General features: G+C 38.7%; 2 protein-coding genes across 10 annotated transcripts in view; one reads left to right on the top strand and one right to left on the bottom strand.

The window, feature by feature from the left end:
* Positions 1-5,083, top strand: part of adarb2 (adenosine deaminase RNA specific B2 (inactive)) — a 214,591-nt gene extending 209,508 nt beyond the window's left edge. The window contains exons 9-10 of the mRNA XM_079602604.1: positions 793-974; positions 4,890-5,083. Coding sequence (XP_079458730.1) covers positions 793-974; positions 4,890-5,057 — 350 coding nt within the window. The 3' untranslated portion in view covers positions 5,058-5,083. The remainder of the gene's footprint in view (positions 1-792; positions 975-4,889) is intronic.
* A 3,381-nt stretch (positions 5,084-8,464) lies between these two features.
* wdr37 (WD repeat domain 37) overlaps positions 8,465-27,831 on the bottom strand; it is a 38,387-nt gene continuing 19,020 nt past the window's right edge. For 8 of the 9 annotated variants that reach the window (XM_079602607.1, XM_079602605.1, XM_079602612.1 and 5 more), the window contains 5 exons: positions 26,938-27,172; positions 26,719-26,860; positions 13,524-13,658; positions 12,956-13,070; positions 9,534-11,271 (listed from right to left, as the gene is read on the bottom strand). In XM_079602607.1, the coding sequence (XP_079458733.1) occupies positions 11,140-11,271; positions 12,956-13,070; positions 13,524-13,658; positions 26,719-26,860; positions 26,938-27,172 (759 nt within the window). In that variant the 3' untranslated portion in view covers positions 9,534-11,139. Of the gene's footprint in view, positions 11,272-12,955; positions 13,071-13,523; positions 13,659-26,718; positions 26,861-26,937; positions 27,173-27,831 lie in introns of all 9 variants that reach the window. The other variant, XM_079602606.1, reaches the window with a different exon arrangement.

Genomic DNA, 27,831 nt, shown 5'->3' on the forward strand with positions numbered 1-27,831 from the left:
AAGGAATAGATCATCTTAAAATTAAAATGCTATATGATTTACTTTTTACTGTGGAAAACAAAGAGAGACACAATGCCCACAATTTGCTCTTTTTCGGGATAGGAGCTCCAGCAAATAATGCATAAAATGAGTCCTTTTCCTCACAGAATGTTATCACATGGCTTCATAAGACATTGAATGTAGCGCACAAGGCATATGGTCCATTCAGAGCTCGGCAGTCACAGGCCCCATTATACATAATAGTACAATATTTCTCAGCAGAAAGTAAGTCACAGGTTTGAAACTTGAGTGGATCAGTAAAAAATTACAAAAGTTGCATTTTTGGGTGAAAATTACTCCTCTGCTAGCATGTTCTGCTAAACATAAACACCAAGTTTATGAATATTAGTCTCGACTTTGCAGTAAATATTAGCAAAGCTGTCAAAATTCTCTTCTTTATCAATTCTCTCCACAGTTTAGCAAACATGCTACCGCATTAAAACATGTTACGCCGTTGTGTTTCATGCAAAGCGATTCAGAAGTCGGCAGCACAGCTCATGGGCATGCTATCATACTCTCCACTTTAAGAAAGAAAGAATGCCATGCTAATTGGTGTAGCGATGCGGCAATGATTGAGGAGCCCGAGAGATCCTTTGTGCCTGGAACCAGTGTTTACCTCAAAGATAGCACAGACGACACACAGACATGCTCGCCTGCTAATGAAACACTTCAGCAATCACATGCTAAATAGAACCTCCCTCGAGTGCTCTTGCTTTCTCAACTAAGTCTCGCTCTCTTTTCTTGCGTGCGCAGGCCTGAGCAACGGTGACTGCCGGCAGCAGGGGAAGTCCGTGTGTTACAGCGTCAACTGGACGGCAGGCGACCCCCAGCTGGAGGTTCTCAACGCGTTTACTGGGAAGAGGAGGGACTCCGGAGCGCCGTCCAGACTCTGCAAGCATGCGCTTTTTGCACGCTGGATCAGACTCTATCGCAAGGTGAGCTTACCTTTGAATAAAAAGAGTCTATTTAACACCACAGACATGATGCCGGCATCTTAAATTGTTAAAAGACATGAATGTACACACACATGACACACGTAGGCATTACATTCTAAGTGTTGCCACTAGGGGCACTATAGCAAGCATTTGCTTAAAGGGATAGTTCATAAACTTAAAAACTTTTAAGTCCATAAAAGTGCATCTATCCATCATAAAAGTGCATCTATCCATCATAGAAGTGCATCTATCGATCATAGAAGTGCATCTATCCATCATAGAAGTGCATCTATCCATCATAAAAGTGCATCTATCCATCATAGAAGTGCATCTATCCATCATAGAAGTGCATCTATCCATCATAGAAGTGCATCTATCCATCATAGAAGTGCATCTGTCCATCATAGAAGTGCATCTATCCATCATAAAAGTGCATCTATCCATCATAAAAGTGCATCTATCCATCATAGAAGTGCATCTGTCCATCATAGAAGTGCATCTATCCATCATAGAAGTGCATCTATCCATCATAGAAGTGCATCTATCCATCATAGAAGTGCATTATCCATCATAAAAGTGCATCTATCCATCATAGAAGTGCATCTATCCATCATAGAAGTGCATCTATCCATCATAGAAGTGCATCTATCCATCATAAAAGTGCATCTATCCATCATAGAAGTGCATCTATCCATCATAGAAGTGCATCTATCCATCATAGAAGTGCATTATCCATCATAAAAGTGCATCTATCCATCATAGAAGTGCATCTATCCATCATAGAAGTGCATCTATCCATCATAGAAGTGCATCTATCCATCATAAAAGTGCATCTATCCATCATAGAAGTGCATCTATCCATCATAGAAGTGCATCTGTCCATCATAGAAGTGCATCTATCCATCATAAAAGTGCATCTATCCATCATAAAAGTGCATCTATCCATCATAGAAGTGCATCTGTCCATCATAGAAGTGCATCTATCCATCATAGAAGTGCATCTATCCATCATAGAAGTGCATCTATCCATCATAGAAGTGCATTATCCATCATAAAAGTGCATCTATCCATCATAAAAGTGCATCTATCCATCATAGAAGTGCATCTATCCATCATAGAAGTGCATCTATCCATCATAAAAGTGCTCCACACGGCTCTGACGGTTACTAAAGGCCTTTTGAAGCGATGCGTTTGTGTAAAAAAATTATATATTAATAACTTTACAAACTGTAATCTGTAACTTCTGCTAACTGTCGTACGCACGTTCACGAGAGACTGGCGTTTCAGCGTAGGACGCTCCGGTGAGAATATGCTAGTTCTCGCTGGAACCAAGTTCGTTTTAGACTTCTAATTCGCGACCGGTGTTTTGTTTTGCTTTATCCTGAACGCTTCCGCGTTCGTCACCAGAACTTACGCTACGCCTGCGTCCAGCGCTGGAACGCCAGTCTCTCGTGAACGCGCGTACGACAGTTAGCGGAAGTTAGATTACAGTTTGTAAAGGTGGATATTTTTCTAACACAAACGCATCGCTTCAGAAGGCCTTTATTAACCCGTCAGAACCGTGTGGAGCACTTTTATGATGGATAGATGCACTTTTATGATGGACTTCAAAACAGCCATTCACTGCCATTATAAAGCTTGCAAGAGCCAGAGCATTTTTTAATACAACTTCGATTGTATTCGTCTGAAAGAAGGATGTCATATACACCTAGGATGACTTGAGGGTGAGTAAAACATGGGCTAATTCTCATTTTTGGGTGAACTATCCCTTTAACTGAAGAAATAACCTGATTTCCTAATTAAACGCCACTAGCTAAATTATGTTACCACAACGTACCATACTCTAGTCAAAACGTTCAGTGTTTATCAGCGTTAATCATTTTCTACACTACACGGCTCTTAACAAGTATGCAGTGTACAGTACATACTGCACAGTTTGCAGTACACTAGTATTTTATAACAAACATAGCCTTAAATTTGGACTGAAACAGGAGTTGCAATAGTCTTTTCTTCCCTGTTGTGACGTACATCTGAGTGAACCGGCTCAACCTAGGAGCGGGACTTGATTTGATCCACCGGGAATTGATTACATCGTTGTCGTTTGTTAATTGCTGTGATCTCATGTGAGTGACAGGTTGCTGTAGGGGAGGGATAATTATCTTGCCCTCACGCCGGTACACACTCATCAGAGAAGAGATGTCATTGGGAGGGGAAGTTAATGTTTACTTTAAAAAAAAATAATATGATGTGCACAGATAAATCTTTTATAATAACCTGCAATATTGTATAAAAAAAAAAAGAACAACTGCCAATTTTGATTTCATGGTGAGTTTTATAGCCGCTTTTCCACCATCAGGTCGAATGGTTCTCAGACCGGTTGCAGTTATATTTCCATTTGACCTTGGTTCGGCACGGCAGGATTACAAACCGTTATCGGCCTGGGATTCTCAGCACGGTTGGCTAACGGTTGTTTACTTCGCTCAAATAGTGCGCTGGCAGCCAAGCAACAGACAGTGACCAATCCTGAGTGGCGACTTCACTGCACGCATTCTCAGCACGGTTAGCCAACCACAACGCCATAACGTGGTCGCTATTTACATCTCATATCGACAGTACACTCTTGCGTCACAAAGGTGCATTTGTATTAAATTACAAAGAGCTCCATTATCAGCCCCACGGGGGGAAATTAAACCGTATCCGTACCCGCTGGGCCGGACTGGCACGGAATGGACCGGTTAAGCAATGATAATGGTTTGGCTTGACGGTGGAGAAATGGCTTTTGAGTCTCGTTCACACTCACAACGATAAATCTGAAGTCGCTGTTCTGTTGGTTTCTCCACTTCCATTAGTAGTTGCATCATATCGCTGCTCTTAAGTCTCATAACAACTTTGTCACATTTCCAATGGTCAACAGGAATCATGTCCAGTCGCCAGGTATGTCGTAACACGGGGGGAAAGGTCTTTGGTCGGGAATGTTTCCCGAAGGCAATTAAATATCCAGGGTCACCAGAAATCCCAGTGGTGCCCTTGCAGATCACTGCAAACACAAGTATACACACCTTTAGGATTAACTTATTAGAGAGCAAGCAGTTTGAGGTTAGGGGTCTCGATCCACAGGAAGATGAAACCTATAACCTTTCAGTTCCCAGCATAGATCCGGTGGTGTTTTCTCAGGTCAATATAAAGAACTGATAACACTTTATGTTGATGATCCCCAACAGACATACTGACTATAAGTAACTTTGCGAGTACATGTCAACTTATTCTACTAACCCTAACTAATACTCAACCAATACTCTCTTGAGAGTTAGTTGACTTGTAAGTCCAACGTCACTTATGGTCAACAGAATATCTAAAGGGGACCATCAGAATAAAGTGTAACCAAAGAACTAGTTGAGGATGAATAATTCTGTTTTTATTAACCAGAACAGACAGCTCCCATTTGTTATGAGACGTTAAAAAAAAAAGCGCAGGACAGAATTAGGCCCTCATCATGTAAATGTATGGGAGAGATGCCGGCTGCTGTACCAAATGCTGGCAGTTAAAGTCTAATGACTGTGGAAATGGTAATCATCTTGAAAAGCACTTGAGCGGCCTCCCATGGCAAACGCTCAGCGCTCGCAGTCAGGGACGCAAGAGCACACACACTAATCTCCAAAGAAACTTTTCTTTTCTCCGTTCACCGCGCCCCTTTTTGCTCGTTTTTTTTTGTGTGTGTGTGTGAGTGCGACAAAGAAACGCACAAAAGCACGGAGAATGTTCAATTGCTTGTGAAATTTAAATGGAGAGATTACACAGCTGCTCAAATGCCACGTTTGTGCCGGCTCATTCGTTTTGTTTTGCACTCTCACCATCTCTTCTGTCTGTTGAATCCCTCTTTCCTATCATTGTTTCTTCGGTTCCCTCTCTCCGTAGCTGGTGGTCCGTGGGGCGAGTGGTATGCCTCTGTACTGTGAAGCGAAGCAGGCGGCCGGCACCTACCAGACTGTGAAGCTGCAGTGGTTGAAGGGTCTACGGGAAGCAGGATTAGGGACCTGGGTCAGAAAACCTCCCGAGCAGGAAAACTTCTCTCTGACTGTATGAATGCAGAAGCCTGACCTGGGCGTAATCGTCCTCTCGTCACCAAAACCAACTTCGCCTGCCATCCAGTTGCCACAGAAGCCCTTTCTCACCCCTAAAGTCACCAACATCCCACTGCCAAACAATCTCCACAGGGGATGACAAGAATCGCGACTAGGTGGTAAACCTTGTTCTGTCAAACTCTCACAGTTTTTATATGTTGCTACCAAGGTACGGGTGAGGTATGGAAGCGTTTTCTTCCTGGCCTTTCATAGCTTCTGAAGGGTTAACGTAATGTTTTAGCCCCAAGCCCAAACCCGGCTCCACAGGTGATCCTACAGGTTTCATCGTTCATGTCAATCACAGTTCTGATTGTCTACACAACACTAAAACAAATACTAGCCTCAACCGTAACCCGAGCAGGGGAGAGCGGGGCACAACCTAACGCTTTTTGACTTTCTCAGTTTGTGTAAATCGACTTAGGGTTCAGAGAATTTATTGTTTCCCACATGTCTAGTACATTTATGATGTTTTGTTTTATTAATAAAGTATATATATTTTTCTTGATATACCCCGAAAGAATGGAAGTGAAATGTGACAACGTGCCCCATAGGTGGGGAACATTGTAACATGATGATATGACAGCTCAAAATGCAATATACAAGATAAACTAAAATGTTTTCTCAATAAAATACAATTAACTTTTTTCATAAAAAATATTTTTATTACAAAAATACCGTTATTTGATGAGTTTGACAACGAACAGACCAGAAAACACAGCTATACAGCACAGTTCAAAACACAATAATAATTAATCGTTTCTGAGCATTGACTCTCAGTCTTTATTCACCTTTTTCTCATGTTTTCTCAATAGAATTCATAAAAGTATAGAATAGAATAGCATAGTTCTAATAGGGGCTCATTGTAACGCAGTGTTACAACATCCCGCACCTGCACAACTGGGATTTAAACCCTGCTAGTGTCTTCTGCTAGTTAGCGAATCATTAAAGAACCATATCAACTGTTAAATAACATATTGGAGATTAAAATAATATCAGATGTGTCTAATTTAAAATAAGCTCCAACATTAGAGATGAAAAATTAACATAAGTAAGAAATTTACTTTTGCTATGGTTAAATAAATGTTAAATAAATTTTCGCACATTTTTTTTATCTATATACTTTTGATATGGCAACTAGTAAATACACAAAGTTTCGTCATGCTAGCGTGTGTGGAAGTATTGAAAACAAGGGTGTTACAACTAGCCGTGCGTTAGGTTGTGCCCCGCTCTCCGCTATAGTGTTGGTAACACATTTGGATAGTTAGCATTACCGTCTGTCGCGATTGAATCCCTCCATGATTCTGGACATTTAGACAGCCGACTGTTGAGTTGACCGATAAAATCGACTGTTGGGATTTGCACTTCACTGATTTGGAAAAAAATCATGCAATACGATTAAATTACGCTTATGAAAATCAACCATGGTTTTATTATAGTAAAAGTGTAATAACCATGTTTTTGGCGGATTGATTACCATTGGTATAACCACAAAAACCATGGTTAAACTATGGTTAGTGTAGTAAAGCCCTGGTTCATTTGAGGTTACCATGGTTTAGCTATAATAACCATGTTTTTTGAGGGTTTTATTTGCTTATATGTCATACCTCCACCACTCTATAGTATTCTCCCATAGCAAACTGTGGTAGTATAAAACTATTTTATAATTTTATAATACGGTATATTATATATATAAAAAACTATAGGAAACACAACATTTTAATATATTATATTAAACTATAATGCTTTAGTAATGAGTTCCAGAAGCTTTAGTGTGACGGTGGATTGTATCGATATTGCTTTGTCCTGTCATGCAATACTTCCAAGATATAATTTTGTGCTTAATTTTCCCACAATTTCCATACACTGCTCTGCACTGGAAGTTGTGGCTAAATGCGGACGCGTTCGTGTCCATTATGTTTGGAAGCTTGTTTACGCCACAGAATAAACAAGGTAATTGTGACTTTTTATCTCAGAATTGCTTGATATGAAGACTCAATTGTGAGTTATAAAGTCAGAATTGCGTGATATAATGTCGCAATTGTGTGTTATAAAAGTCATAATTTTTAGATATAAACTTGCAATTATGAGCAAAATATGTTTATATCTCGCAATTATGAATTTATAACTCACAATTGGGAGACTCACAATTCAGAATATAAAGTGTGTTGTAAAATCAGAATTGTGAGATATTATATCACACAATTCTGACTATATCTCGCAATTCTGAGAAATAAAGTCAGAATTGCTAGACGTAAAACTCGCAATTTTGAGATAAAAAGTTGCAATTATCTTTTAAAATGTTTTGATCTGGGGTAGAAACAAGCTTTCAGAATTATGACATGTTGATCACCACAGAAAATAATTTGGATTTGGCCCCAGTATTAAAAAAACAAAAGCATGTAACAGTAGCACACTTGGGTAGTGTGTTTCCAGAGCTCACTCTAATGTTTGCAGTCTAGTTCTCGCGAGACTTTTGGCAGAACGAGGGTTACCAGCGACGTGATCGACAACAACGGGATATGTGAAAAACAGGGACAGTTTTCTCCCAACACAGCAGATGGAAAGATGGTCACCTCTCTCTCACTCCACTGACAGCTCTGCAGTCGCCGTCATTCAAACGTGTGTGTGTGTGTGTGTGTGTGGGTTAACCTTCGCCAAAGTGAAAGGCAGCCGCCGTCTTGTCATTATCTGGCCGTTTCCGGATGGCCTGCCCCTGAAGAGCTCCGACACGCTGTCCAATTAGAGGTCCTGTCAGAGTGATGCGTCCCTCATTTTCCTCTCTCTCTCTCTCTCTCTCTCTCTCTCGCTCTCTCTCTCTCTCTCTCCTTTGCCTCATTGGTACAACTTTAAAATGAGGAAAAAAAGGAAGAAAAAAAAACAGTAGGGTTTGACATTGCAAAGACAGGTTAATTCAGCTCCATTTTGAGCGTGCAGACTAGAGGTAATGGTGACAAACTAATGTAAATGGTGCCATTACGACACCCCGGGTCTTATTTTTCTTCTTTTTTTTTTTTTTGAGTTGGTACAGCTTGCTGCTTTAATACCTCAATCCCGCTCACAGGTGACGTGTCATTTCTCCGCTGGTTTCTCTTTGTGTGTCAGCGCTGTGTCTTTACACACGGCGTTCTGGGCAGAGACCTGCGTGAAAGGAAAGGGAAACGTCGCCGGTTTTGATGTAGACACAAAAGACGAAACGAAAATGGAGTTAAGAGTGCGAGTAGAGATCCGTGATTATGGAGTAATTTGTACTTAATGGGTTCATTTACAAACCGAGCACATTACAAATTGCTTTGTAAAGCCCCGACCCAACCTTTGAAATGCATGCCACTTTACCAGAGGTTTAACCAATGATTCACCTGCATTTGTTTATTTCATTTACAGATACTTCTCATTTGATTTAGATTTACGTTTTGTGTGCGTTTTAGTGTGTATGCTTTAACCTCGACATATATTATTTAACCAAGTCACAATTCATCTGTAAAGATGTTTATTGTTGTATACCAATAGAATCATCCTTCTCCATTATTATATTTGTTATTCATGTATTCTTTAATAAGCTTTCAGTGTGTATATTTTCAAATGCCACTTTGTCAACCCTTGCTGAGATGTCATGTGGTCACCCTTTACACACAGCTCAAAATGTCACAGGGACACCTAGTGGTGGCAAATATATTTTCAAGTCTCACTCAGACCTGTTTAGTGTCTCACCTGATGTTATATATTTTTTTAAATGATAATGAATTTATCCCAGATTAAATGTGATACACTTTGTCTACCCATAGAAATATAATGTCAATAGAAAGATAGTGAAATTGACCGTTCAAACATTACCTGCCTTTTTCTGTTATGCTATCTGTATTTTAAGTTATTTTTTTATTCCCAGTACCGGTAATTGCTCAAAGGATCATCTTGATGATGTTTAATAAATAAAAATCTGGTTCATGGCTATTTTCACAGCACTGACGACCCAGTTTGAAATTCCCATAACTTGAAAGACTGTTAATGCACATGTGTATTTACCTTTTTTTTTTTTTGCAACATTAATTTTATGTTTGAGTTGAGAGTTTTCTTCATCACAACAGACATAAAAAACCCTGGACGAACCTACGTCAAGTAATTCAGTCGTAAAGGCATGATTGATTGGCAATATTGTACTAATAATGACTGTACATTTTGTAAAAATTTGTAGAAAAAAATACAGAAAATTAAAAGAATAACCTTAAGGTCTCTTATCAAAGTGTAAATTTGAACCCAAAAGCATATGCTGCTAAGGTCTGTACATTGCACTTGAGTAAAAACTAAAAAGTGAATGTTTATGTGAATAAAAACTAAAACAATCACATTGTGTTATACTTTGAACTGATTCTGTTTGTTACGCTAAAATATTATAAACATTTTCCTAATCCAATGAAACAACATTTAAAAGCCAGGTGTTTTTGTACACACTATTTGTCAAATTATTGGTTTAATCAAAACGATGCGATCTTTGAAAGACATTTTCACTTTATTGTGAAGCCCAACAGTGAGTGATTTAATTGATTCTATATCTCTACATTGTCATTATATGATTCAATATGTTTTTAAAATACAGCAAATTAAGTTACTCTCAAAAAAAAAAGGCTCAATACAGAACACTCCACAGAACATTATACCAAGTTAGAGAGACCACTAAAATGTTGAAGATCAGACTCGTTTGTAAAGGACGTTCTGATGGGTCATATGCGTACATGAGGATGTCAGCACGTGTTGATTGACAGCTGGATAAAAGACGAGCGTTTTCGATGTGCTTTCATGTACATTTTCAACTCTAAAGTCAAATACAGCCCATTAAACATGGACAATACACAAAAATACATTGCACATTTTTGTTAGACTGTCTACGTGAAAAAGAATGAACAACTGACACTTTCCACCAGCATTTCTAATTAAAGTCCAATGAAGTTCTGGTGAAAGTCCAGTAATGCAGTAACGATGCCGATTGTAACACACTGACGGAAGAACTTCCATGTAAGGATTATTTCTGAATGTCGGAAGTCATTCGAGCGAGGTTTCTGTAAATACTAAGCACAGTGGTTCACACATCACAAGGAGTCCGAAGTACACCAGAACGCATCGGATCACACTGAGCAAGGCATTGACATTTCCTCTGATAATTATCGACGAATACTACAACAGCGAAAACTGCTCCTCAAGTTAAAACTACAGCAACATGTGCACTTGTTCTGAATTCAGATTGTACTTCTACACGACATGAAAGCCCTTGAAATGGAAGTGAACATCAATCGTAGGGCTTCATAAACAGTCACGATACTTAAAGTCTCAGGTTCTTTATGTTTTCAATAGGGTGAGTGAGATTACACAGCAATTATACAGCATTTTGCTTCACATATTTTGACAGAGAGGCGGCGGGTTTGTCATGCAAATGGGCTGCGGCAACACTGAAAGAAGCTGATTGGCCGCTTGGACGGCGGTTCCAATCAGAACATCAAGAAGGTGCGGATCCGTAAATGCGTTTGCCGATTTCCGTTCACAAAGGCAGAGTGCTCCGTTTCATTCGCACATTTAATCTCTATAAAAAGCGAAGCAGAAATCTATACAAAACGAAACAAAGTCTAAAACGCTGTCGAAAAAAAATTAAAAGTCACCTGTACAAAGAAACAAACTGAACATTGCACAACAAAAATAGTGAAAAATGACTTAAATGTAACAGCGTGAAGGAATGTCCTGGTCTCGCAGGATTCACGAGCCGCCTCATGCAAACACGTAAAAACAGGGCAACGAGACTGACCAGCGCACTATATGACCAGCGCAGGGAAAGATATGCAGAATATCCATTAAATACACGAGTTCCTCACACGATCAAGGCATGACGGGACGGTGACCGTAGACGCCAGCTGGGATGAAGCACTGAATAGTATCGCACACAGCGTGAATGTGTTCTTGAGTAAAATCTACTGAAGGTGTGGCACTGAAGTGTTGGAGGATTCAGTGGTGTGTTAAGCTTGTGTGAAACTCTTCAAATATGGGTTGCGTGTGTGAGCGCGTCACTTCTCCTGCAGCAGGGCCGGGATGTTGATGTTCCAGCCGATGGCCTGGCGGTCGAAGCCACAGGTGAACAGGTTGCAGGCTTGGTTCTCCTCGTTCCAGGCGGAGCAGCACACCATGCGCCGGTGGCCCTGCGAGTGAAATGCAGACTGGGTGTCAGGACGCATTCAAAAGGTACGAAACAAGCCAATGAACCGGTTAAAAGGACCAGGACTATCTCAAAACCTGGCAAGCCGTCTTCCCACCAAAATACTGGATATAGGCTAAATCAAATTATATGAAACCATTTCCTTACAACACTTAATAAAAAGAATATATATACCGGTATATACTGTATATTAGCGTACATCATTGTGTGTGTGTGTGTGTGTGTGTGTGTGTGTGTGTGTGTGTGTGTGTGTGTGTGTGTGTGGATATTAATATTACAGAGGTGTAAAAAAAGAAATAAAGAATATATATATATATATAAATAAAAAGAATATATATATATATATATATACTGTATATTAGCGTACACCATTGTGAGTGTGTGTGTGTGTGTGTGTAGATATTAAAATGACAGGAGGTGAAAAAAAATAAATAAAGAATATATATATATATAAATAAAAATTATATATATATACACTGTATATTAGCGTACATCATTGTGTTTGTGTGTGTGTGTGTGTGTATATATTAATATTACAGAGGTGTAAAAAAAGAAATATAAAGACTATATATATATATAAAGAATATATATATATATATACACTGTATATTAGCGTACATCATTGTGTATGTGTTTATGTGTGTGTGTGTGTGTGTGTGTGTGTGTGTGTGTGTGTGTGTGTGTGTGTGTGTGTGTGGATATTAATATTACAGGGGTTTAAACCGGAAATTATATTAAAGTCAATATAACAAATGTAAATTGGTTTAAATTAAAAGTAAAAGTATATAAAGTGCTAGACACAGTTTAAACAACTAAATCAAAATTCATAACAGTTTTTGTAAAACTGCTCACAATTTCTGAAACTATGGCTTCATTTCTCAAATCTATACACACAAAACCACAGAACACACACACAAAACATGAAACACTTAATTTAAAACGGTTTTAACTCTTCTAACAAAAGGTGTTTTTGTATTTGCTGAATATATAGTAAAAAGAAATACATATACCTCCATCTGAACTTTTAAATAAACTACATTATACACTACCATTCAAAACAAAAAAATTGAAACCAACTAATACTTTCATTCAGCAAGGATGCATGAAATTGATCAAAAGTGATAGTAAAGACATAATATTACAAAAGATTTATATTTCATGCTGTTCTTTTAAACTTTCATTCATCAAATAATCCTGAAATAAAAAATATTAAGCAGCCAAGTTTAAGTTTTCAAAATTGATAAGAAATGTTTCTTGAGCAGCATATCAGAATGATTTCTGAAAGATTATGTGACACCAAATTCATATTTTAACTAACTAAATATTAAAGTAGAAAACAATTATTTTAAATTGTAATAATATTTCTCAATATTATGGTTTTACTCCATTTTAGATTTTTGTTTTAATTGAAATGGCTCTTTTTAGCTCAGCAAAAGGAGGTGTCTCAGAAGATGGCATAATTTTGCAACCTATAATTTGAGACAACATATGATGCCAAAAAAAAAAAAAAAACGACTGGGTTGCTTTTCCTTTATAAGAGACGGTCCATAAGAAGAAAAATAATCGAAAACAATCCAAGGAACCGTCTAGTGCTTAAAGAATGAGAGGCAACTTGACAGACATGGAGCAAAAAGAAAGGTAATAAAACCTGCCTGTGTGAAACGTACCTGTCTGTTGCTCCGTGGGAGACGGGCCAGACGGACCCCATTCATGTCAAACAGTCTGACCTGTCTGTTGTCATGTGGCAGAGCGATGATTCTTTGGTTGGCAGAGACACTTATCCTGCAGGTTAGTACAGCGAATCAATCAATAAACTCGAAGTATAAAGAAATAAGACAATGTGTATTTACACAAAAAATGCAAATAGCTTAACTGGTTGGCAAAGGCTGGTTGCATTCCCATCAATTAAAAAATTTACAAATAACACTTTGTGTGAATAGCATCTATCACTGCTTACACGGTGTAAATATGCTATTTGTTGCATTTTAATGTAAATAGAGCTAGATACTGTTTACACTATTAGTAAATATCAATCAACTACCAAACAAAAATACTATCCAAATCTTTCAAACTATTTCTAGTTCAGAAGTCTGACTTTACTTATTCCTTTCAAAATATCTAGATGTTGAGGAAACAGTTTCTCATTTTTCCAAAACTTTCTGAAAAAGGCACTCTACTTGTTCAGAGACAAGTCTCGGGAAGCTGTCTTACACCTCGCCAACCTGCAGCTCTTACCTATTAACGGCTGAGTCTGTGCGAATGGTGGCAATCGGAGATCTCATGTTCTTCAGGTCCCACACCTTGACGGTGCGATCGTCACTTCCAGACACCACGTTGTCTCCCACGGTGAACACAGCTGACGTCACAGTGCTGAAAGAAACAAACGGCTTGTCAATGGAACCGTGATCCAATCACTCTTTAACACCTGGAGTCTGAAAATATCACCGTGAACAAACGAACATGGTTTTCACAAAATATATGCAAGATATCTATATGGACAGATAAAGACAGATCGTTCTGTAGCAACCGGAAGTTGCAGAAGGTCAAGGATCTTGGCTGCTAATGTGAAGGACAGCAATTTAATCCTGAGCATAAGTCACTGTAACTGGGTTGTGGGAGGTTGAATTACAGATATGACAATCTTGATGTGTAACAATTGCATTCATGAGCGAGACTCTTAACCCCAGAACGCTCCGGCAAGAATTGTCAGGAAGTGTGGCGTAAGGGACTTTGGATTAAATACATCAGCAAAATGGCAAGTCCCTTAAAAGTAACTAGCTCAGCACTCAAGTATTCTTTCAAAGCAAGATAGACTCTCTCCTTTACTGACATGAAAAATGACCGTACAGAGTGACTAGAGAGTGCTCAAGGTGATTTGGTTATCTCCACAGTCCTATTCTTTGCAGAACCCAACGGATCAGGAAGCAGATCATGTGAGCTCCACTGTCAGAACTCACATTGATATTCTTTATAGTCTTTGTTTTCTGGTAAACAAACTGTTTTTTTTTATGATTGATAATTTCTGAGTACTCGAGTCCAAACCGACGATCTACAGTAGCACTGTTGAACATTGTCAAACAGGTAGTGTATAGTCTCGGCATGGTCACTGCCTGATGCATTTTAGTTGCGTCACAATTCAAAGGCTGCGTTTGTTGACTACATCATTAAGGATGTCTCGGTTCAGAAAAGTACCGTTTTTTCCGGACTATACGGTTTTTTTTCATAGTTTGGCTGGTCCTGCGACTTATAGTCAGGTGCGACTTATATATAAAAATTAATTCATACTGACTGAGATGAACCAAGTGAAAACATTACCGTCTACAGCCGCGAGAGGGCGCTCTAGTTAGCGGAGTTGTTCAGAAGCGACACCGAGGAAGAACTCAATGGATTCAGTGTTGAGGAATGAGATCGGGAGCTTGGTGAACTTGCTTAACGGTAACTTGTTGGACTCGCTGGCTTATGTTAATTTAGCCTATTCAGCCTCCCAGGTATATGTTCTTTATGCTATTGTGTCACTGAATAACTGTTAATGTGTTACGCTAACACACCGGACACCTTTTCAGCCTGTTGTTCTGTGTGCTATTGTGGAGCTGAATAACTTGCCTTTCCAGATTAAATGTCTGTTCTTGGATTTTGTGAAATAAATTTCTAAATAAATGCGACTTATACGTTTTTTTTCTCTTAGTGATGCATTTTTTGACTGATGCGACTTATACTTCTATATACTTATAGTCCGGAAAATACGGTAACCATCATAAAGCTGACCATTTCCTGTGCGAAAATTTTTGAAATTGTTGAAATTTCTTTAGAACGCAACGGTCACTTTAGTCTTCGAAATGAGACCCAGCAATTGCACAAAAAAAGTGCCATGATTTGGTGGAACTCACCAGTTCCAATCAGACTGGTTCGCTTCTACACAACTTAAGGATTCAAGGTGGATCCTTAGTAGTTGGTCATCTTCAGGTGCGTTCACACTGACGTTGCTTTAATCCCTGCAGGTTGACTGCAAGCAGGAGTTCTTATTAGTTGCATTATACAATGTGAGCTCCACTGTCTGCAAGTCAAGTCAAGTCATCTTCATTTATATAGATTGTTTCAACGCTGCTTTACAGAGATAAACGTATAATTTAAGGTAACAGATTGTGTTGGCTTTATAGCGGTTGTTGAATAATGTTACTTTCCAGCTAAAGTTAGTTTTGATTGATTCACTTCCGTCGAAAGGATAATTTGTTATTAAATTAGGGGCCGCTAAGACGACACCGTTCTCTGATGGCGCTCACGTGCGCATCAAGAATTAATTCTATAGTTATGTGTGTTTGAATATATGTGTGCATGTTTGTAATTCTCTACAAACCAAGCCTTAACAAACTACTTGTCCTGCCTACTTGTCTGCACTACCATTAGAAGTCATTGCATATTAGAAAGTTAAATTCTAATCAACTTTGTTGTATCATAAATGATTGCTGTCTATCATTTTGCTTAAAATTGCCAACTCTCATTGAAAAAGCTTGGAAAGTGACCGGAAGCAGGGGCATTGCTGGTTGGGGGAAATCTGGGAGTACAGAGAACATAGAGTTTACAATGTTCACATTCTTGTAAACTGAACAAGGAGGCCAGAAAACATAGTGTCTCCAATGACCAGAAGTCAAAGTTGTCTATACAAGTAATCAGACTTGAGAGTGTGAAAAGAGCCGAGTCTGTTTGGAAATCGTCCGTTTAAAATTCTCATTGGTTCCTATGTCAGAGAAGAACTTAAAATATCCTCTCAACTTTCGGGCACATGATGAAGAATCACTTTTCCAAAGCCTTGTGCTATCCCCTCTACATCTTTGTGACACAACATCCCTATTGAATGTCAGTGGCTCACACAGTATTCCTTAGTCAAAGGTCTGGATACGTGAGCTTATCTAGTATGTGACTTCTATAATGAGGCTTGAGTTGCTACTGGAATTGAATCTTCCCAACAAATTATATTATTGTGATTATGAAATTAAACTCATCTCTTTCTGGTTGGAAAGACCACCCTCTGCTCCTGTACAGGGCACGAGAGCACCAGCAGCTGGCGCAAAGTGAAGAAAGTGTGTGTGTGTGTGTGTGATTTGAGACAGCCTGGGTGAACAGCAGGAATGTCAGCAACCCTCAGGGTCACAGCGCACATTTAACTGCTCCGCTCAGCACACACACTTCCATTTAATGGACCTTAATATTTCTAATCTATCACGTCATTCCCTGCTGACATTTCTCTCCTCTTTGTATTCCCTTCTCTCGGGAGAGCGAGGGAGGGAAAAATTAAGAAAAAAAAGGGCCAGAGTTGGTGCTCCACTCGCCTCTAGCCGTGCTAATTTGAATTGACATGATATTAAGGTTTAATTAGGGGCTAAATTCCGCTGCATTAAAGATTTGGAGTTGGGTTTGGCCGTATTTAACAGCTTTGCTCGGCTCGCTCCGGCACAGTTCACATCCAAAGTGAAGCGTGGAAACACTTTCTGACATCGTGGGTTGCCACCGGAAAGCAAGGGTGGGGGCGGTGGTGGGGCCGATAATAGATTAAAGGCTTGATTAAAATCCTATTACAACTCAAATGATATTTTGGGAATGTTCCGTTTCCCCCGGGACCACTGACAAGCAAGGTCGAGACTCATTAGAGGAAGAACGGCGTTTGTGTTTAATAGAGATCCAGTGCTGAGCATAATAAGCTCTTTAAAACAATGGCTAATGTAGTTACATTGGATCATACTCTTGCTGATGCTGGGAAAGACAAGATGTATGCTTCATAATTATAATTGACAACTATGAATTTAATACATTTAAAACGAGTTTATTCTGTGTACACAGTAAAGGAATGTCTAAATCCAAACTAGTGTTATTAGTTTTCCTTCTTCCTTGGAGAATCTCAATAAGAGGGAGCTCTCGTATGTACTATGAAAATGAATGAGGATTGATGAACAGGGTCAAGTCCTACAAATGGCAATAAAGCACCACAAAAGTGACCAATACGATTTATACTACATTCCAAGTTTTCTGAAGTCATACGATTGATTTGTGATGAACAACAATCTTTATTTACCTAAAAACTTGCCCTCCACCATTTCTCTCAAATCCTATTCGTACCTCCCCATAACTAAATGTATTTAAAGGGGTGAGGAACTGAGAAATCAAATTGTCCTTGAACTTTTGACATATAAATGGTCATCATACTATAAGAGTATCCTGTAAGAACGACAGGTTTTTCAAAGTGGGGATCTCTGACGTCTAAGGGTATCAAACTCCGCCTCCGCAGAAGAAGATCAACGCCTACTTCAACACCGCCTGTTTAGCCCCACCCACCGATTCTCGCATTACATCAAACTCATTATAATATGCAAAACTGTTATCCAATCATAGCAGTGGGCGCTTACTTCCAAGTCTTCAATGCGGCACGCCCATAAAAACCGAGCGTTTCACGAGCTAGGCTCAAAACCAGGGTAGAAAATAGCCTATTACTTATTCATTTGGATGTTTTTGAATGTAAAAGCCAAGCGAACGTCATAAGTTGACCTCAGACAACAATATAAAAAAAATTTAAAAGCCAGTTCATAACCCCTTTAATATAACTTTGGTATAAGAAACGCAACTACCAATGGAATTAGTTGTGTTATTGAATGTCTCCATTTACATTTGTTACATGAAGATGTGCACATGGGCCAATACTCAACATAAGAAAGCCATATGGGTTTGGAAAGGCAGTCTGACTGAAGTTTGGCTGAACTTTTCCTTTAAGATTCAACAAATAGAAGTAATTTAGCAGCTTACTTATTACAGGTTCAGTCCCCATCAAAGGTCCATAAATGAACCCTTCCTAGATTCAAACCTACAGCCTTTGGCCTCCAGCCCGAATCTTTAACCACTAGTCTCCATCAGAGAAACAGAAATAGGTGGGCATGTCATCCAGAATTTACGTGATCTGTCTCAAAGGAGACGCCAGCTGTGATGCTTCCTCGGTGAGAAACCCATTCTGACACATTCCCCGAGACAGCAGGTGTGTCTCCCTCTGCCTGTCTGAAATCGAGCACACTGGCGATACTCTCAGAAGCGTCCTGACAGACAGATAGTGTCTCTGACAGGGAATGCCCTGCAGATGAAAGAGGAATGAGGCAGCAAACACTGCGTGCCCCTGTGTGCAGCGACTCTCATGTCATGTATCATTTGTACTGTGCCACTCATTATCATTTGCACCATCATTAGATGATTAGAGGACAACATTTCAGGCCATTCTGACGCCCTTTTGAGCACCAATATGCACAGGCTACAGGTTCACAAGGTCACATTTTCCAAGTCAAGTCTCAAGTCCAAGTCAAGTCTCAAATTCTGTTTGAATTCTAGATGCATTCAGTTGTACGACATAAGGGCCTTCAGACTAAGGTTTCCATCTCTGGTCACACTTCATTTTCTAGGAGCACCAATATATACTAGTTAGCTCTAAAAATGCTATTCTTTAAAGTTTTCAATGCTTATGCTACTAACAGCAGAAAACCGGGCAAAGGCTTAAATGTTTCATCTAAGTGTCCATATGCCGTAATGCTGAGCTCATGGTGTGTCCTGATGCTCTGGGTTAGTGAAGGGAGACAGGCATATGTCAGCTGTACTGCACAACTGAGATAAACTTCACTTACTATTAGAAACTGTACAGCAGATTATGAGCCTCAGTCTACAAAACAAAAAGAAATATGTTGTTACTAGTACTGATAGTTTAAAACTAGCCACAGTGCTGTGAAAAAGTATTTAAACCCCATAAAAAGTGTACATCTTTAAACAACATATAGGACATGCAGATATTGGATTTGAATTAAAGGGTAAGCTACGGTCACACTAGGCTTTGAGAATGCAAAATTTCTACAGACACTGCAGCAGTCGTAATACATCATGCCACATTCTCCTGCCTTTAAAAAAAAAAAATCAACATCCTAAATGTAAAAATATGCAATATGCTCCACTACACTGAAATGTTGCAATCCCGCATATTCTAAGTTTGTATTCTTTTAATTGAGCTAAAAGCTCACAATGTGACGTATCAATCTTCTATTGCTCACAAGTCTTTGCGTAATACAAATTCGCAGATTAGACTTCATTAAAGGTGACCTATTACCAGGTGTTAGGTCAGGACATCCGAGACTTATATTTAATTTTTTTTTTAAAATAATGGCATAATGGGTCCCCTTTAAACTCTAGAATGCAGCGAAATTCGCATGCACGTGAATTGAAGTCAATAGAACAAAAAGTTAGTGTGACCATCCCTTTAGTTCACTCACAAATAAAAATTCTGTTATCATTTACTCAGAATGCATTTTTGCTGTTAACGATGCAAAACACAGGTCAGTGGAAAGGGGAAAAAACGCAAGCTCTTGAGAGACAAAAATGTAACTTATTTAAACCACATTTTCAGCAAAAATGCTGTGTCATATGTGTCAAATGCCGCAATGTGACAGTAAGACCATACTCCGAATTTGTTCTCTGCATTTAACTCATCCAACAAACACACACTGCGCAAACCGTGCGGACACACACCCGGAGTAGTGAACATCCATTTGCTGCGGCGCCCAGGGAGCGATTGGGGGCTCAAGGGCAACTCAGTCGTGGGTGAAGGGTATTGAGAGTGGAAGAGAGCGCTGTTCATCAACTCCTCCACATACTTTCCTCCTGCCGGCAATGAGAATCGAACCGCTAACCTTCAGGTTACAAGTCTGACTCTCTAACCATTAGGCCACCACTGCCCCCTATCATGCACAAGATGCAAGCTCAACGGTCAAACACATCCGTCTAGTGCATGTTTACATCAAAATATTTCGAAGATGAACGAAAGTCTTAGTCTTGTTCACACAGAAGACGTTTGTCCATTCCACTGCACTACTTTTCCATTGTTTTTCTAATGATACTTGACTGATTTCGGTCTCTCCATTGTAAGTTGATTTGCCCAAAACTTTGACGGTTCAAAAAAGTTCATAAAGACAGTGTAAAAGAAATCCAATGTCTATTATAAAGCTATGTGGAGCTGGATTTTGGACCAATGAGATTCCATTGTGGGCGGAGTTACCCGTTATGGGGTAAAAAGAAGAAACCGCACAACTTGGTAAATGTGTTTGTCTTGGTAAATGTGGAGTCAAGGGAAGTGAGGATAGCTGAATGACTGAATGACAGGGAGCCAGGATCAGGAGATCCGGTGTGTGTGTGTGTGTGTGTGTGTGTGTGTGTGTGTGTGTGTGTGTGTGTGTGTGTGTGAGAGAGAGAGAGAGAAGTCTAGCATGATTCATGTATGTGTGCTATGCATAGACCCCCAGGCATGCTCAGCATGAATGAATATAAACTCAGCCTGTGTGAAGGTGTGTAAGTGTGTGTGTCTGGTCTTTAGGAGGTCCTCAGCTCCTGCCAGGAGCGCTGCAGAGCTCATTCATCTTACGGTCCCAGTGCAGCAGAGCATTCACTCCCACTGACAGCACAACACCCTCTCTCTGTCTCTCATGCGTGACTCAATCAACCCACACACACACACTGCACTGTACGCCACTCATTACAACCAACAGCTGTCTCTACAGCCCACACACACTCACACATCTGCATGCAGGAATACTCACACATGCTGCTATTTCCTGTCAAACATCTCATTCATTAAGCCTTTCGCCGCATTCAGAAGTCAAACAAGTCTGTGTTGTGGGTATTGTCAGGGCATTATTGTTTAGTTGCAAGGTGTAGTAAGATCTTCAGAGTGTTTTCTAACATGTAGCTATGAGACCCATTGGTCAAAAGAGTCCTCAAGTCTCAATGATAATCTGGGGTTATTGTCAGATTTTTAGCGCCCTGTGAAATTAGTTTAATTTTTTCCCAAATTCAGTGTTTTCCGTTTTATTATTTCAGGATTCAATTTTAATGCTTTAATTAAATTGTAATAATGAAAACCAATTTGGATCAATTGAATTCATAAAACTTTAACAATTTAAAAATTTATTAAAATTTTTGCAATTATAATGAGATTCCAATGAAAATCAGTGTTTTCGGTAAACATTTTCTGGATTCTGTTTTATGATTTACAATTTAATCAATCTTTTAAAATGGAATTAAACAATTCCTTAAAAATTTTTGCCGAATAAAGTCCTATTTATCGGTGAAAAATCTTGTGATATTCCTTAAATACTGTTTTAATAAACTGTATTGTTATTATTACTCGGTGAAGTGCATTCTATGTACAATAGCAATACATTTCTGTCACAATTTCAAATGAAATCAAACTTGCTCTGGAGACGAAGCCCATGTGGAGAGAGTCCTCATAGATGCTGAACTAAAGCTACTCTTCCCACATTTCTTTATTTTGACACCGATGTCTGATTCCACAAGGGGAAACGGTGAGAAGCGCTGCACAGGTGTGAAAGTGTGGACTCGTGTCTGTGTTGAGTGTTGCTCAGTGACGAGTGCATTCAGCGGCCCAACATCATTAGCTGCGTCTCATCGACTCCTGTGTAACCTGACAGCGCTGGAATCAATCCCCGAGTCACATGTACAAAGCTCTTCACGTATAACAAGTTCAACTACGAGACGACAGCGGCAAAATGTGTTGTTACTCATGATTGTTGGTGTTTTATTGTCAGGGAACACTCACATTTATTTAATTTACACTGTACTCTTCACTTACCAAAGGAGTGCCAAAAGTGTCAAGTTATCAAGAATTAAAAAACTTCTCCTTTAAAAAGAAAAGTTTAATTTTGTCCAACAAATTTCCAACCGTGAATTAATTTATATAGCGCTTTTAACAATGTAGATTGTTTCAAAGCGGCTTTACAGTGATAAACGGATAATTTAAGTTAACAGAGATTGTTTTGGCTTTATAGCGGTTCTTGAATAAAGATATTTTCCTAGTGTCTATGTACACATTAAGAGCAAATAGCCCACCTTGTTGGATAAGGCTATTTACACTAACTCCACCCACTGACGTCTGATTGGGCCAGCAAAATCATGGAAGAAAATTGATTGTCAACAGTAGCAATAGTTTTAAGGTAAGGAGCAGAAAATTTACGCAAATCGACCCGAGTTTGAAATCGCCTTGTTCTGAACTCGCTCTGCTCCCTTTCCCATCACATACCTGATCGGAAAGGCATTTATTTTCAATAAAAATTATGCAAATATAGTGGAAATTAAGTGTCTAGCGTGTTTAATATTAAAGCGTTTATCGGTTAGGGTTGAGGTAGGCAGGGTTTTATTGTCCCAATAAGGCAGCATCCATTTAATCATTTTAGAAACACTTTACAATAAGGTTCATTAGTTAAATACATTAGTTAACATGAACTAAGAATGAACAATACTTCTACAGCATTTATTAATCTTAGGTAATATTAATTTCAACATTTACTAATACATTATTAAAATCAAAGGTTGTATTTGTTAATATTAGTTAAATGCACTGTGAACTAACACTTATTAGTACATATAATAATTTACACTATGTTATTATTTCATACCATTTAATGTACAGCAACACTGGGGTGCAAATAGGATCGGCCACTATTTATAATAACTACTATTTACACTTATTGCAAAGAAAATTCTGCTATTTTGACTGTGTTAATATAATCTATTGCTATTTGTACTTAGTGTAAAAATCATATAGCGCTAAGAAAATACACTGTTTTCACTCACTGTAAATAAAATCTAGTTGCTAGTTACACTTAAGAGAATTTTTTTTTTTTTACATTGCCATTGCCAAATAATTTTTCCTGCCATCTCATGTTTTTTCCTTCACCATGTCCCCTTAGGAGTTACTTCATTTCTACAACATGTCCAAATACAAATATTAAAAAAAAATCAGAGAAAATACAATAAGAAAATCATGTACACTATGATGGATTGTAACACACATTCAAACCTTCTTATTAGCAGCATTTATAAATAAAAAAATAAGCTTTTTACGAGCTACGATAGTGTGCGGGATATTTTTCTTTTTGTCTCAATAACAGTTTTGTCTAACACACTTATAACTTTTCGGGTGTGCAAGGTGCATTGATTTATGCATTTTTGGAATAAAACCGCTGACTCTTATACGTTTGTAGGCTAGCTAGAATTGAATGTTTCCTAAAAAAAAGTTTTTACTTAAAAGTGAAGGTTTTACAAAGTTTTGGTGTAATTTGTGTAAAAATTTGTAAAAATAATTTCCACACAATAAATATTAAAAAGGTTTATTGTTCTTTGTTAAAGGGGTCATGACATGAGAAACCAAATTTGCCTTGATCTTTTGGTATATAAGAGGTCTTTGTACCATTAAAACGTCCTGCAAGTTTCATAGCTTAAGATGTCCTCCCCAATATAAACAAATCATTTATTTAATCAAGCTCTAAATACAGCTCGTTCTGGATCCATGGTAAGAAGTGACGTCACGGTACGAAGTGACGTACCAGCGTTTGCATACGACCGCCTCCGGCAGAAGACAACTACGCTTTAAGCGGAAGACAACTACGCTCATTTCGTATCATTGTCGCGCCCGCGCGCTGCGCGCCTCACAAGTGTTCAGTCGACGGACAGCGAGTGGGTCTGTGTACAGGGAAATTACGATGCCACGCAGATGTGCTGTTCCTGGCTGTGGACAAACAACATCTGTGAATACGCTGCGAAAGATCCAGTCGTCAGGGAAAAATGGATGCACTTTATTTTTTGCGGACGTCTCAGTCACGGCAGTGTTAGTTTAAGCGTTTGTTCTATAGCTACATTTGAAGGATGACTATTTTGAGCTTTGCCAGAAAACTGTTGCTCAAAGATAAGTCCGTGCCGACTATTCTGGGCTCAACAACGACGACGCAAACTGTAAGTAATGTATTTAAAACTTTAAACTACTTTTTAAATACGCTGAAAGATCCAGTCGTCAGGGAAAAATGGATGCACTTTATTTTTTTGCGGACGTCCCAGTCACGGCAGTGTTCTATACATTTGAAGGATGACTGTTTTGAGGAAAAAATCCCAATATGATGCTTGGCTTTGCCAGAAAACTGTTGCTCAAAGATAAGTCCGTGCCGAATATTCTGGGCTCAACAACGACGACGCAAACTTACTTTTTACCATGGCTAATATAAACACATTTGTATAAGAGAATCTTGAAAATATGTCACCTTTCTAGTATGCCTACATGTGATAGAAAATTAAAAATGTTGCCTTTATCAATGCTGCATCTTCAAAGATGGCCTGTCTGTGCATGCATTTTTGTCCGTGGTACACCCTATCATTTCATTGGAATTAGTTAAATAATGTTAAACTGTTAGCAAATTAAGCTATAGGAAAATTATGTAACAATAATCCGTTTTCAAGTGTCTCAGGTTAATTTTTTTTTATTAATTCAAAATAGTTTCACTTTCCATGTGGACACGGGCTGATCCAGTCTTCGTTGTTGTGGTGATCGTTCATTTTCCTCTGATTCTGGCTCAAACATAATAAGGTTTTATCATTGCAAGAGCCATCGCTTCGCATGCATCTCCCGCTATTAAACAGTTACGCCGAATCCGCACAGGTTCTGGCTGGGGGCGTTAATAATTGATGCATTGGCACTGACGTTAGCCAATCATAACAGTGGGCGTTAACACTGAACTCTTAAAGGGGAAACACCCCCAAAACAGACTGTTTGAATCAGAGGATGAGAAACAGGGTGGGAAAAGGTCATAAATCACTACATTTTAAAAGTTTTTTGTAAAAAAAACTATAGTAATACTATATTTGCACCTAAGGGAACATAATAATAAAAAATAAAAAAACATGTCATGACCCCTTTAAGATCATTTCAGTTTTTAAAAATTGATCTATAAATATTTCTATACATTTTCTTATTTTGAGATAACAAAAATACTAAAAAAAAAAAAAAAAAGACATTCGGGGATTCAAGAATTAGGGGATAAAAAAATTAAAAATGTTGAAAAAAATAAAATGAATTAGTTCTAATAGAACTCAACCCCTGGAGTTTAAACATTTATATTTAGGAGAGTATTTGAATAAAACCATCCCTATTTAATATTATTATTTATATGTAATAACCATTTATTAAAGCAGTATTGTGAACAGTCACAGGTAAAGCGGTCCGGTTGTGTATTGTGCGTAACAACGACTATATTCCCACTATAGCACGGCCTCTGGTACACAACGACTGAACTATGACCCCTGTGAGTGATGAACGAAGAGCGCGCGCTTGCAGACGGTCCTCCACGCTCTCCGTCAGATGCACGACCGGTGGCGAGTGGCGCTCTCAGAGAGCCTCTGTCAGTGTGGATGAGAGTGACGGACAGTAATTGACTTTGCACGGAGGGGCTGACAGTGGGAAGCGTGCAGCAGTACGCCGGATAATCTCATTACGCTGATTGTCTATTTGAGAGCATTACGCTGGGATCTGACGGAATTATACATGTTGGGCTGAACATAATGAGCGGCGTGTAATCCCCGGTAATCAAAGACTGCAGCGCCTCCTCATTCCTGCCTTAACCAGCAATAACCAGCACACAACTGATTTTACACGCCACCCAAACTCAGCTCGCACTGCAGCTGGTGACACGGTGACGGAGCGAAGGGAGCGGACGGGAACGCTGGGAATAAATGATATAGAGCAAGACAGCTTTTACTTGGTTTTGAGGAAATTGATGTGAATGAAAGAAAGTGCATACTGAAGTGTTCCTGTAAATGCTGTACATGCACTGCCATCTAGTGGTCAGAGAGAAGGAACAAAAACAAGAGACATTTTGGATGATATTTCATAAAATAGTTCAATTAATGCCTATGATGTAATCCATAAACGACATATTAATGTCTAGAATTTGGGTACTTTTCTTTTGTTTTCCAGGGAAGAAAGGAAGCCATAGATTGGAATGAGACTCAGAATACATTAACATCTACCCTAGCAACACCCTAGCAACCACCCAGCAAAATCCTTCTATCATAACTACTACTTTTGTGACTTTTTCTTCCGAATGAATTGACAATAAATACTGAGAATATTTATCGTTATTTTACAGATTTTTTTCAGTTTTTATTTTAGTTTGTTTTAGTGATTTAGTCATGCTTTTGTTTTATTATTATTTAAACATATATCTATTTAGCATTAGTTTATTTTTATTATACTTTAGAAATGTAAGTACGTCATTTTCATTTATGTATTAACTTTTAAATCTAATATTTATATTTTACATCAGCTTTATTTCAATTAGCGAAAATTATTTTTAATAGTTTTAGATAAAAATAACAACACTGATATTTATCATATCATACATGTAACATATGTAACAAGGACACTGTAAAATAAAGTGTTACCGGGCTTTTTTTTATAACAATGATTTCACTTTTACTCTCATTTGGCGCTTGGCAAGTGTTCATTTTGTACCCTGTGTGTAGACAGTCAAACGTCTACATGTAAGAATGTAAGAAGAGAGATCATGTGACTCACTCGGTGTGGCCTTGGAAGACGTTCACAGAGTGGATGGAGGGATCTCTGAAGTCCCACAGGCGGAAGGTGGTGTCCCTGGATGAAGTCACCACCAGACGTTGGGTGGGATGAGTACAGCAGTGGGTCAACTCTTGATCGTGACCTGCAAACACACCCACACACACGTGTAAAACAGTGGTGCATGACCCTAAAACCCTGGCAAAGGAAACCTGTGTTCACCTGTGAGGGTGTGCACCAGCTCAGAGGTTTCTACATCATAGAGGTTAGCGGCTCTATCCCAAGAGGCAGTGACCACCTGCTTTCCTCCCACCAGCCAATCCGCTGCTATCACCACCCCCTGGTGGCTCTTCAAGGTCGTCGTTGCGATACGGATAGTGGGACATTCATTGGGCCCTTCTGCCTCCCCGTCGGCCTCGTCTTTATCAGAGAAGTCCACGTCATCGTCCAGCGAGGCCTAATTCAGAGAGCAAAGAAGAGTCAACGCACAGGCATGTTAAAGAAAAGAATGGATTTAAAACTCATTCAGACTTTGACCAGTAAATAAATACAATAAAATATGATTTCAGCCATAATTACTGAACATTTTAAATCTACAGTACACTTCTAGCGGTTAAAAAAATAGCGCTTTTGCAATAGTTTTGCCGTTTTGAATGATTATGGTCATTTTTGTCTTGTTCACCGTGACAACAAACATTCAGCTTCACGCTAGGAGATGCTTTTCTCTGTGTCAGGACTATTATAGTAAACTAAAACCATAGAAAATATTTTAATTACTTAAAATGAAGTAAACGTTAACTAAATTAACTAATTTTATTTCAGCTAGTTGTCAAAGCAACATCTCTAATTTTTTTTCAGTTTCAAATAAAACTGAAATAAATTAATACAGACTATATAGACTTTTTTTTAAAGACAAAAACAAACTTTAAAAAATCTAAAATGTTAAATTAAAAAATTAAAAATAATGTAGTAAAAAATTATTTTTTTTGTGGTACGTTTCCACAACTACGATGTACTACAAAAAGGAACGTTTTTCCATTGCATGTTTCGTGTACAGACAAACAAATCAAATTGATTGTCAAAACAATCCCCGTTCACACTGATCCGCGAAAAAAA

Source organism: Phoxinus phoxinus, assembly GCF_949152265.1.
Source record: "Phoxinus phoxinus genome assembly, chromosome: 24".
In the NCBI taxonomy this organism is placed as follows: domain Eukaryota; kingdom Metazoa; phylum Chordata; class Actinopteri; order Cypriniformes; family Leuciscidae; genus Phoxinus; species Phoxinus phoxinus.